This window comes from Zingiber officinale, chromosome 8A (genome assembly GCF_018446385.1).
Source record: "Zingiber officinale cultivar Zhangliang chromosome 8A, Zo_v1.1, whole genome shotgun sequence".
In the NCBI taxonomy this organism is placed as follows: domain Eukaryota; kingdom Viridiplantae; phylum Streptophyta; class Magnoliopsida; order Zingiberales; family Zingiberaceae; genus Zingiber; species Zingiber officinale.
The window spans coordinates 66,251,714-66,265,438 of record NC_056000.1 but is presented as its reverse complement, the minus strand read 5'-3'; the positions used below and the strand labels follow the sequence as shown (position 1 = coordinate 66,265,438).

At 31.8% G+C, this 13,725-nt stretch overlaps 1 protein-coding gene across 1 annotated transcript; it reads left to right on the top strand.

Moving 5' to 3' along the window:
- Nucleotides 1-7,764: 7,764 nt before the first annotated feature.
- On the top strand, nt 7,765-8,930 carry LOC122011637 (chlorophyllase-1-like). The gene is made up of 2 exons (XM_042568014.1): nt 7,765-8,004; nt 8,126-8,930. Exons 1-2 carry the CDS (start codon nt 7,780-7,782, stop codon nt 8,828-8,830), a joined length of 930 nt encoding a protein of 309 aa, XP_042423948.1. The 5' UTR covers nt 7,765-7,779; the 3' UTR covers nt 8,831-8,930.
- Nucleotides 8,931-13,725: the final 4,795 nt, after the last annotated feature.

The following is a 13,725-nucleotide window of genomic DNA, read 5'->3' as shown; positions in this document are numbered from 1 at the left end:
AGGTCCCGATTTTGCATTATCTGATCTAGTAGAGCCGGATAGTTTTTTACCCCAATAACCGAACCAACCCGATCTGTGATCACCCCTACACCTTTGTAGCCCGGTGGAAGTCCCGAGAGATATTTAGATTATGATCTAGATGTTTATAGTTTAACTTTTAATTATAATAAATTTATAAGAATTTTTTTTTAAATAGGACGTATAATTAAAGGGTATTGGGCTCTGTTGGATTTATGATTTGTCCTCTCGGACCGACAAGGCCGTCTCAAAATTGTATGAGGCCTAGGTAAAAAAAAATTAAGTCTTTAATAAATTGTTTTTTAAAAAATATTTCCTCATTTGGATTTGGGATCCACGTTGTCGGGTTTCATTTTTTTTCTAAAATAAAATATTAATTTAAAAATAGATTTTTATATAAAATTTAGTTTCGAACTTGTGAGATGTAAAATTATTAATTAAATCTTTATATTCAATTTTTTTTATAATAATTTTTTTTTCAATTTATAAAATTATTCGATTCTTTAATCTTTTTTGAGACATTGTTGAACATAAATAAAACTTTATTAATTTTAATTTTAAAAACTTCTTTCTATTAAAGCTGCACTAACCGTTAACTGATCTATGCGTTAGGAAAAGAATTTAAGTTTTTTTATAAGGTTCAATTTATCTATAACGGGTTTTTAATTCAAGATTTATTATTTCTTTTAAAACTTTTAATTCTAAAAATAAATCTAAACCATCAATATCAAATAACATGTTATATGTTAAAATGTTTTCAAGATTTAAATATTTTATTATTATAAAAATCATCATTAAGTAATTTTAACTTCTACGCCATATAAAAAATTAAAATTAGCTTTATATATTTTAAATTGTTCAAATCTATTTGAAGTGAATAAATAGCATAGTCAATAATATAATTAAAGTAATTAATTTTAAAAGATTGTTCAAGTGAAAGCTTCACCTCATTAATTTTATTCTCATCAAATAGTTTATTTCTTCTAATTACACTTTTTTCATGAAATTTTGGTCCTATATTCATTTCATTTACAATCTCTTTGATAGAAATCATAGCAGATATGAATCCATTTTCTCTATAATCATTAAAAAAAAGAAACAAGACCTTTTAACTGATCTAATGCAGTAGCAATGTTCATATCTTTATATTGTAAAAATTTACTAACAGTATTAACCGCAAATAATATATCATACCTAATAAAAATTCAAAAATTTTAAATTCATATGTTGCTAAAGAATTTGCTTCACTTTTTATTTTAGGATCATCACTAGTTTTTGCAAGTTTATATAAAACTTTTCTTATATGTGGAGTTTGATATTTTATTGCTTTGACGCTTTTAAGATGACTTTCCTAACGTGTTTATGATAATGGTTTAAGAGTTAAATTAGAAATATAATCTTGTAAAATTTTCCATTTTTTTTGTAGAAGAAGAAAATAATGAGTAAATTGTTAGGATGCATACTATAAGCCTAGTTTTTGTATGAACGTCTGTATTGAAATATTTTGAAATGAGAATCACTTTGGTCAACTATTTACATTTTATATTTATATATATGTCAATGCAGTTTTCATTTAATTTATATTGTAGATAACATGGTATGTGGTGTCACACAGAAGATCATGTTATCGATTCCTTATAAATTACAAATAGTAGGTCACAACTAAGATGGATTGGGGCAAACCAATGGAACGGTTGTAGTGTAATTTGGTATTAGTTTGTCTTGACTATAAAATTACACTAGTATACTATGTGTGTATTGAGCAGGACCGTTTGAGGTTGTTCGATTTATACTGACTACATAAAAGAACAGAATTTCTGTTATTATGGATATGCATCCTCTTAATTCCTATATAATAACAATCATATATACTTAATATTTATTACTTTAACTTATTAATGGGTGAGTTTATTCGTTAAATCAATAAACCCAATGAGTTGAGAGATGATACTATTTATATGTTGTGTTGTTGATTATAGAAGGAATATGTGTCATAATTATTTAGGCTGATGATGTCCTTTTGAGCTCATAAGGATTGTCATGGAAACCCTGCAGGTGGACTTAGTCCGGCATGATAATAAAGTTGAGTGATACTACTCTTGTAATTAGATGTTAATTAATTGAGTTGTCAGTAACTCATTTAATTAACAGACATACGATATCTTAAACATAAGGAGATTAACACACTCATGATAAGAAGGAACCCATATTGTAATATGAGATTGGTGCGACAGTTCAATAATAACCCTTTAGTGATATGAGTTATTATTGATGAACTTGGGTTGGGTGTTCGGTCCGAACACAGGAAACTCAAGCCCATCAGGAGGCCTAAATTAATTCCTCCTTTAGGTCCCTGTTGTAGCCTCTATATAAAGTCTCGCATCCACCCATCCATAACTTGGTTTGGTTTAACTTAACTTGGTTTGGTTTAATTTAACTTGGTTTGGTTTAACTTAACTTGGTTTGGTTTAACTCAACTTGGTTTGGTTTAACTTGGTTATAGAAAGAGAGAGATTTTTTCTAAACAGAATTCGGTTACAGAAAGAGAGATTTTTTCTAAACAGAATTCTATTAATTTTCTTTATTTATAATCGACGGCAAGCCTATAAAAAGGAGTAGGTGGTGGCTCCTAAAACCTAATTTTCTAATTCTCCACAATCCTCTTCTCTCCTTGTGGCTAGACTCACCTTGCAAGGGCCGCCCCCCCCCCCCCCCCCCCCTCTTGCTTAGGGTCGGCGCCCCCTTTCCTCTCCTAGCTAGGGCCAGCACCCCTTCCTAGCAATCCATTGGTGGCTGACGGCTTGAAGAAGAGGAAGAAAATTAGAAGGTGTCCCATCATAGAGCCTCCTTTTGTAGCCGTCGGTTTGGAAACTGAGAAGAGAAGGAGGGTGGTGTTGTCTTGGTAGATCGTCGTCCACACGACGTCCAAGAAGAGAAGAGGAATACGGCAGAAGATTAAGAGGTCTTTAGCTACAAAGAAAAGATACAACTAGTTCTTTAATTCCGCCGCGCAATTGTCTTTTGTTTTTCTTTGTATCGATTTTGAATACCAACACAAGAGACTAGTGATCTTGTACTTCGATCAAGGTGTGCTTTGATCATTCAAGAACTTGCTTGACTGATCAAACACATGTTTGATCGAACATGCGGGTTGATAGGAAAAGTTCTGTTCTTGTATACTTTTTTGTACAGGGAAATTTAAACAGAACAGAATTCCAGCGCCTTCATAAATAAATTGTATCACACCAAAAAATATTATAACCCTAGGACAAGAATTAGCCATATCAGATAGTACTAAATTAAGACTGTGACAACCACATGGTATATAAAAAGCTCTAGAATTTACATCTAACAATTTCTTTTGTATGTCTTGTTGTTTAACTTTCATATTAGCCCCATTATCATATCTTTGTCCTTTTTCTGAAGTATTATTTACTTTTAAAAATTCTATAAAATATTCTTCTATTTTGATTGGACTTGTTGAAATATCTACACATCTTAATACAAGACACATTTGAAAGTATTTTGCTTCTTTTATTTTTTTAATTATAATATTATTTACTTGTTGTCCTAATATATTTATTAACTCATTTTGTATATTATAACAAGATAATGATTATGAATTTTACCATTTTGAATAGTGTTCTTGTATTATAACATCAAATTGTATAATTATTTCAATTAAACCTAAAAAAATTTCATTGTTATTTTGATAAATTTTCTCATTGATACCACAAAATGCCAATTTTTTTTTGCAAGATTTTTAACTATAGCAATAATTCTTATTAATACATTATTGTTCTTTTTCCTTATTTATTTTTTCTTGTAAATTTTGATCAATTGTTTTATTTTTAAGCAATGTCATTTCAATATCAAATCAAATATTCATATTTATAATATGTTCACTGCTTGCTTCGTGACTTTAAGTTTGCTCTCAACATAGTTTGTTAATTGAATTTAATTAATTTTTGACTAAATAATTTACAACAAAAATAAAATACTTTATCTAATTCTTTTGCATATATTAACCATTTTCTATCATACTTTTCTCCATTTGATAATTTTTGAATATAATGAATCATAGAAAATTGTCTAGAATTTTCATCATTTGGAAAGAAATATTGATTTATCTAATTAGACGTTTTTCAACTAATAAATCTACTAAATTTGTATTTATATTTTTCAATTGTGCTAGATCATATATATTTTGAATAATAGTTTCATCAATATTGTTAAAAAAAAATATTTTCATGATCTATTAAGTCGTCTTTTTCTTCTTTGAATTATAATTATTTTCTTCGTTAATATTAATTTTTGATGAATTTAATTTGTGATCATTAGAAAGTTTTTAATAGATTTTTTTTTCTAAAGTATTATCTTATGAAAATTCAATTAATTTTTCATTTAAATTTTTTATTATATTATTTTCTGAGTTCTGATTTTGATTATTAATAATAAATCTATCAAGTGCACTTTTACATTTATATTAAAATAATAAAAAAAATATAAGTCCCTATTATTTTATCAAAATAAAATTACTTAGAATTAAATTAACAATAAAACTTGATTTTGATTTATGCCATGCTATTGATATTTCAAACTTTTCGACTATTACTGGACAAATATAATAAAAAAATATAAAATATTAAATTTGATTCGAATCAATTAACTTAAGTAGTTTATAATAAACTGCACTTAACCAGTATATACATACATAATATTAAAAATTTATAAATAATATTTTTTTTGATTTTTTTAGGTGCCTAAATCAAATTTGTGATGGTAGTAATTTGCTTGCATTGGAAAAGAAAAAATGGGAATTTTTTTATATAATTACTAATAATCTATTTTTTCAACGATTTTTGATTTCATTTCATCTATAATTTATTATTTATATAGAACAATAAAGAACATTTTAAAAAAGAAGAAAAGATAAAAAAAAATATTATCAGGCGATCGAGGAAGGCAATAGACGTCTTCAGAGAATGAAAAGATCATCAACGAAGTGACGAGGAACAAAAAATACAGAGAATGAGACTTAGAGAATAATTGAGAATATGAGAAGAATGTTATAAAAAAAATGGAATTCTCGTAACCTACCTTAATAGAATGGTAGGAGAATATAATAATTATAATTAATATATAATTAATTAAAATTGCTGTAAGTTAAAATTGAAGCGTCAATACATTTAACAATCTAAATGTTGTGGCTGTTGGAATAGCGGTTCTTGTCAAGAATAATTAAGTTTTAGTTATTAAGTATATTTTAAAAATGTTTAATACTAATGGACCTCAATTTATTGGGGTCCTAGGCATAGGTCATATCCATGCCTTAGGCCGCGCATGTGGGTTGGTGCGGCCCGCAGTCGAATTTATGATTTATTCGTTTGGGGTAGTACAGTGGTTGAGACATAGAATATTATCACGTAAAATTTTATGGTCGTTTTATGGTCGAAATTCAATGTGTCTGAATATGCATGTCTTTTCTTATATTTTAGTCATCTGTACTACTATTAACTGACGTTGAAGCGAATGAATTATCTTTTACCACATATATAACTGGATAATAGCAAAAAAAACATCTGTTCCTAATAGGAAGAGGATCCGGGACCCGTTGCATTAAATTATAAGATTAATGAGATTCATTTCCATTCGAGTACTTAGCTGAGGGAAGAAATTATAGTTTTACAATGGTAGTAAGGATCAATTTTTACATAATTCATTTTCTTAGATTCAAAATCTTTTTTATTTATGAGGCCGTTTGGTAGAGTGATTTATTTTAATTCATCTCATTGTGGTACGACGATGAAGAACGCTAGCAAAATCACTTCATTGGAGGAAAGAAAGGATTTCTTCTCGAATTGACGCGTGACCTGCTGTGTTAACCTATTAGATTTGTGGCACTCATTTCCCATCCCAATTAGTGTAGCTGCAAGTAAGGTATGGGGCCCATTGTATGAACTTAATTAGATTCTCCGTGTCGAAAAAGCTCGCTCCTAGCGAATCCGTCAACCTAGAGGAGGTAAATTACGGGACCTCATTGTGACAATATCTTATGTGCTAGCCACTAGATCCATCCAAAAAGATATATATATATATATATTGATAAAAGCGGAAAAAATTAAAAATGTGATAGTGATGTGATATTGTCTTTTCTTTTTTAATAAAGACAAAACGGTCAAAGATGGAATGAAAAGTAAATCTGGAAAAAAAAACATAGAATCCAAAGTTTTTTATCAATTAATCAAGAGGTTAATGAAAAATAAAGTGATCAGATTAGTAAGAAATGGAAATCAGGGTTTCTTAATCAATTAAGCAAGCGTATAATGGAATCAAGCGTATTGATATAGGTGCGTCAAAGTCATTTAGAAAAACACCAAAGAACCATGATATAAGTGCATCCTATAAGAAAAGACGGATAATTTTTCACTACTCTTCTCCTTTGTATATACCAACAGAGTGTATGTTATTCTACAAATTAAACCTTGCACATTTGTTATTCTCTCTCTAAGACCTGACTTGCAGATGGGTCTTCCCGAGGTCCGCCTCGGTCTCCTTCTAGCTAACTTTCTTCGTAAGTTTAAATTGGTCTTCTATGATCTCGTTGCTTGCTCACTGGCTCATGGATCGCCCACAAACTCATTGTTGCTTGTGAGCCTTTAGGTATGCTCATAGAATGTTAGCCATGAGTCCATCCCCATCTCGAGTCCAATATTTTCCATTTCTTGACAAAGATCATTTTTTTTTTCTTTAGCTTTGAGTTTTTACTAATAGGTATGATCTGTCCAGTCGATCTTCCAAATAAATTAAACATTAATACCGTTACATTTATTTAATAGAATGAAAAACAGGCCACATGCTCTTGCATAACATGACAGCGACAAAAATATAAAAACGTGAGAAGAATGTTGATAAATATTTTGGTGGCATTCATGGGTGAAAATTTGGGTGAAGATAAAACTTTCTTTTCTCGAAGATATATTTTTTTCTCCTTTTTTTTAAATAATAAATTATCTTTTAAAAAAACCATCAGAGCTATTTTATTTTAATCAATTATATATATATATATATATATAATATTATGGTTCACTTTTCTTACTCATAAATTCATAATATTTTGTCCACACACTCTGTTTTCACAGTCAAGCCAAAATAGTGGTATGTTTTTTTCACATACGACATGTTCTTTCATTTTCTTTCATTCTTAAAACAAAAAACGTGTTCCTTACTTTTAGCGAGATAGGCATGACATAGTATGACATGAACTAGTATTATTATTTTTCTAATAAATTTGGAATTATATTATTGTATAGAAATTATGATTAGCTTACAAATTTTCAAACTAACTCATTCTTAAAATTAAATCTTAAAAGAAATATTTACTAATAAATTATTTTCTAATTTTCTTTTGCTTGAGCGAATAGTAGAATAATTGTGGTTGTTGAATTCAAATTCAATTGTTTTTTTTTTTTGCTTTTTTAGACAACCCAATACAAATTCTCTTTTTTGCTTGGTCAGTAATAAGTATTGAATTAAAAAAGAATTTTTCTTTTAATTTTCTTGGTCAACAAAATAATACAATATTTTTCTTTTATTCGAACAATTGTTGAATTCAAAAAGGATTTTTTTTAAAAAAAATCCAAGAATAATAAAATACAATCATTAATTCATAATTCATGTCTATAAATTGTCTCCTTCACTAACTATTGAACTCACATCTCTCTGTAGCTGATACCTCATTACAATTGATACTGATCGTTAATGGCAACAGTATTCGATCTCGGTAAGTTTAGCGTTAAAACGGTGGCAAAGGATTCCGACAGGAGGGCCTCTTCTCCTTCCAGATCACTTTTAGTCGTCACTCCCTGCGAAGCGGGAACGTACCCTATCGCCCTCTTTCTCCATGGCTTCTTGCTCAACGTCTCATCTTACCTTCAAATTCTTCGTCATATTGCCTCTCATGGCTTTATCCTTGTAGCGCCACAGGTTAATTCTATTCTATAATTTTTCTTTTATTGAAAAATGATGACAATAAGTAAATGCAATTTACTATATTGATGAACCGCAAGATTTTAGTTATAAATGCATTTGATTTTTTTTTAAACAGTTGTTTACCATTTTACCATCGTCGCCGGAGGAAGACATCGCCGCCGCGGCCTCTGTCTGCGACTGGCTGCCAGAGGGCCTGCAGTCCTTGCTCCCGGAGGGCGTCACCGCGGACCTTGCCCGACTTGGGCTCTCCGGCCATAGCCGCGGCGGCCACGCCGCCTTCGCTCTGGCCCTCGGCCACGCCAAGACCAGTCTCAAGTTCTCCGCTCTCATCGGCGTCGACCCTGTCGCCGGCTCCGAGAGGTGGAACCAGGTCTCGCCCGAGATCCTCACCTTTGTGCCTTCCTCCTTCGCCCTCGACCTCCCGGTCCTCGTCATCGGCACCGGGCTCGGGAGCCAGAGGAGGAACCTGTTGTCCCCGCCGTGCGCGCCGGAGGGCTTCAACCACCACGATTTCTACCGGGAGAGCCGGCCGACGTGCTACCACTTGGTGGCAAAAGACTTTGGACACCTCGACATGTTGGACGACGGCGCCTCGCCGATGCAGAAGATGGCGTGCAGGAGGGGCTACGAGGGAGGCAGGGACGCAATGAGGAGGACGACGGCCGGAGTTATGACAGCGTTCCTTAAGGCTTATTTGCGCGGCGAGGGAGCCGACCTCGACGCCATCGTCAGGAATCCTGGACTCGCCCCGACGACGCTCGATCCGGTTGAGTCCCGCCGGAAACCGGTTCGCGCAGGCATTATTACATCCAGACTTTAGTAGTTTCCTATCAAGTCAGTGTCGAAATGCAGCAGTATTAAAGGAAAAATGTCTAATCCAACTATTTATATCTTACTTTCTAAAACTATCCTTATTTCAATTCTAATAAATACAGATACTACCATAAATTTTACTGTTGACACAATATACGGTCAATAAATGGGTACAGAATAAACCGTTTAAGCATATTAAAGAATTTGTGAATAAACTCTACCTTACGTTTGCTAGGAACTTGTTTATATTTATTAAATATACATAAAATTAATTAAATAATAAATAAGTTTAAATAACTCGTTAAGCTAAACAAACAAATTTGAATACATATGTATTCAACTCACTAATATTCGTGAACAATGTTCATGAACAATATTTATAAACAATGTTCACGAATCATTTTCATGAATAAAACTCTTTTCAATATGTTAAATAAATAATAAAATAAAATTATCAAGTTCAATAACTAATTAAACAATTAAAAGTTAACTAGAATTGTGAGCTCGATAACATCAAAACGAACCAAGTTAAAATTAAGTTTAAGCCAAGCTCCAACAAATTTGAATTGAGAGCTCAATAACATCTAAACAAATCAAACTCAAGTCAAATTTCAAACAAGCTCAAGCTCATAAAAAATAAATCAAGCTAAGTTTGAAAAATTATTTCAAAAGCTTGGTTCATTTTAAGTTCGGCTCGATTATCTTATTAAATAAGCTTAAACACCCAAAACTCGAGGCTCGACTCGGCTCATTTACCGCCCTTTCCCAACCATCGAATCCTCCTCCGCAGCCCCAATGACCGAAGACTAGAACGAAGAGGAGGCGTTAAAGAATGGGGAGAGTTTTGATTCTGATGGAGCCATGGCGAAGAAGGCAACCGGTGGTCGGGGAGGCAGAGGACGAGGAGTTCCTTGTGGAAGAGGAGTTCGGGATGGAGGAGTTCGATTGGTGGCAGTGCTTTGTTGTGAAGACGAGGATGCTCTTCGCCCTTCCCTGGGAGCGCGTCAAGAAAGGGAGTGTGCTCTCTGGGTTTTACTGGTTCTCCTGCTTTCTTTGTCCTGCACCATTCGATTCCTATACCTACCAATAACCTTTCCTTAAATCCCATACAATCTTAAGCAGAAAAGGGGAGATTGGTGACTGATGGATGCTTGCGTGCGGGGAATGGAAGGGTTTCTTGGAAAAAATTGAGTATTGGAGGTATTATTCTTCTTTATTCAGTTCTATTTGACTTGATGCTTATCTTTGGTATTCATTCAATTGGAATGCTTGTCGTCTACAATTTCTAGCAACCTGTTAGATATCCGTTGTATGTTTTGTTGTCCTGTCCCTTGTGTTCATCTCTAGTATCAATGAAGTGGAACTATCTGTATTATTTGGTTACAGAAGCATAAATAGAACTCTGTTAATGATATGACACTGAATATCCATTTACAAGAGTATGTTTCTTTTGTTAAAAGAAAAAGGTGTTGTGTAGATAGAAGGTGTGAATCCATCAGGATTCATGATGTGTTTCTCTAAAAACTATGCCAAGAAGTTTTACAACCATAGATATGCACATCAAGGAACTAAAAATGAAAATGAGCTCCTCATATCTCTATTTGATTCTTCCATTTGTAATAAAAAATTATCCATGCTTCCATTGTTGTGAGTTTTATGCCATTATTTTCCCTCTTTTTCAGTTTCTTTTTATCACTTCAAGTTTATCGTAGCTTTGCTTTTATTCAATTGCATATAATGTTTTGGAATTTTGTTTGTTTGTTGCAGGGCACTCTCTATTGAAACAAACTACAGAAACACAAGTTTGTTTATCAGTATTGTAGATCGTTCATATTATATTTGATTCCATCACTATTTAGTACCAGAATATATCAATGTCTTGGTTACTTCAGGATGGCTAATTCCAATTTTCATCAAGTATTTCTCAATGAGTCAGCATTGCAATCTCAGCTAATAATGGTATGCAAATTCTGTCGTCATTGGTTCTTTATTCATGTCTGTCGTCATTGCAATCTCATCAAGTATTGAACAAATGGAAAATTTATTCCAAAGTAAGGAGGATGAAAGAAATAAATTAACTTAATTGGCTAAAGTGAAATCAAAGTCAGTTGCTTGTTTTACCTGAACCTATTTTTCTTTGGCACTATCACACTAGTGAAGACAACTGATTTACGAAATTGATTTTTTTGGAATCTTTACTTGAGTTCACTAAGGAAACAAATTTTAAAATCCATTAATGTTATAGAGAACGTAAATAAATATATGCTAATTTATGTTTCCAAAATTGAACCTAATTATTTTTTTGTTACTTTTTTAGCTCATATCAGATTCCTTATGATCATAGGCGCAAAAGAGGAGTGTGAAAGTTCACTCATGAGCAAACTCTCTTTATTGACTCTTACTTCCCTATTTATTATCATCATCTTCATTGTGCCCTTGATGATGCTGAAGATAGAAGAAAGCATTGACCACTTGATGCAGAAGATTTGAAGATTTTATTATTATTTTTGATAAATTTTATTTTTTTAGTATTTAAGATATTTTTTTATATTTTAGGTATTTTTGATAATTTTTACTTTTTATATTTTTAGATATTGAGTATGTTAAAAATTTTAGGATTCTAAGTTTTTTTTTTCTCATTTTTAAAGATTCCTTTCCTTTTTTTACAAGTTAAGAATTTGAGTTTATATGTTGGGTTATTTACTTTCTTTGTGTCTTAGAGTTGAAGTCTATATAAAGTGTTTAGTTGTTTGAAGAATAATCCTCGATTATTAAATATTTTTTTTTTCAAAAATTAAAGGGCAACGATTATCCCTTCTTGTCTTCTCCTCCAATCTTCCTTCTCATCAGCTTGTAGGAAGTTAAGTGTTAGATCCAATGGTAGATCATTATGCTTGTACCGGGCAGGTTTTGACTTAGAAAACCTCGCACTATGATCGTAACGCCTAAGATGAGATTAAGAATTTACAGAAGCAAGTCATAGATTTTAACTATAAACCACACATCTATAAAACAATTATATCAACATTCACAAACAATATCAACAAACAAACTACACATCCACATTCCATAATATCATAAAATAATGTCCCCTTGTCCCCAGGGCGTAGCACAGATGGGGAGTGCATGGTTCTGTGGCTGAAAGGTCCAGGGGTCGATCCCCGGGGTGTCATTGCCTGGGGTTAACGTCTCCGCCATGCACTTTCCACCTGTGTACCTGCATTTACCTCCCTCCATATCCATGGGACCGGCTCTAGGGGGGCCGCTGATGTGGCGGTTCCACATTTTTATAAAACAATGTCCCCTTGTCCACGGGGTGTGGTGCAGATGGCTAGCATAGTGGTATTTTGTCTATAATCGGGGTAAGAGTTCACCGCTTGCCTAAGTCCCCGTCGAACGTTTGACTATTGTTTTCTGGATTTACCTCCTTTATGATGGCTATGGGATCGGCTAATAGGGGGCCGCTAACGTGGCGGTTCTATATTTTTTTTATAAAACAATGTCCCCTCGAGACAGACAGTTGGTTAGTGCATGATGTATTACCACCATGAGGTCTGAGGGTCAATTTTTGGCTAGTAGTTAGGTTCCTATCCTCCCTCATGCACTAGTCATTGCTCGGGCTAGTAGCCACTTATAATTTACCTCTCTTCAGAAAACCTAGGGACGAGTTGTAAGGGACACCTGCGATGAGTGTTATCATCTTTTTGCCACCATAAAACAAACAATATTTAACATAATAGGATAAATGTTTTTTATATAAAATATGAAATCGTACATGGTTCATATATAACTAAAATCCATTACATCAATACTTACCAAATATCAAAAAACATACAACATCAACACATCTCATCAGTAGTTATACTATAGTAAGGATAATACATGGTTCAAACAACACTACATATGTAAGTTAAAACTATTTATCAAAAAATGCAAAAACAATTGGACACTATTTCAATAACATTCTTTAAAAGAATACATACTTAAATATATAATACAGTATTAAATCCAGTCCTGAGGTGCTGATTTGTTATGTACATTGTTCTTAAAAAAAGATTTAAATTAATTAGAGATGCATATATATATATATATCCAGTCCTGAGGTGCTGATTTGTTATGTACATTGTTCATGAAAAAAGATTTAAATTAATTATATATATATATATATATATATATATATATATATATATATATATAAAAGGATTTGTTATCTTGCGCGACGCCACAGTACGCGACTGTGCGCGCCGCGCAGGATAACAACTGATTTTTATTTTTTTAAATTTTTTTTAATTTATAAATTAAAATAAAAATAAAAAAAAATATTTTTTTAAAAGTTTATTTCTAGGGTTCAGGCTTTGGTTATAGTGTTAAAGCTATTTTTTTTTTTAGATTTTACCTCTGGGGTTTAGGCTTTCCAATTAGATTATAGTGTTTGGATTTAAAAAAAATTAAAATAAAATTAATTTAAGCATTTATTGAGTATTGTAATATGTTAAGGGGATATATTAAGGTATTAAAAATTTATATAAGGAAATGTTAAATTTTTTAATTGATTTTTTTTAATTTAAAATATTAAAAAAATTAAAAAAAAAAAGAAAACTGACCGATCTCCTGGGCGCGCACAGTCGCGCACTGTGCGAGCGCGCAGGAGATCAAAACTATATATATATATATATATATATATATATATATATATATATATATATATATATATATATATATATATATAAAAGGATAAATTTAACAAAACAAATTTTTAGCATGAGTGATAAAAAAATTAAGTTGAAGGTCAAATCACCTCTAAAAAGTTGTTGTTATTGTGAGCTACTTATCAGAAGCGTTCAAGTCTTGAATCTCTTGAGAGTCAAAATGATGAGGCGTTTGAAATCTAGAAGGAATCAT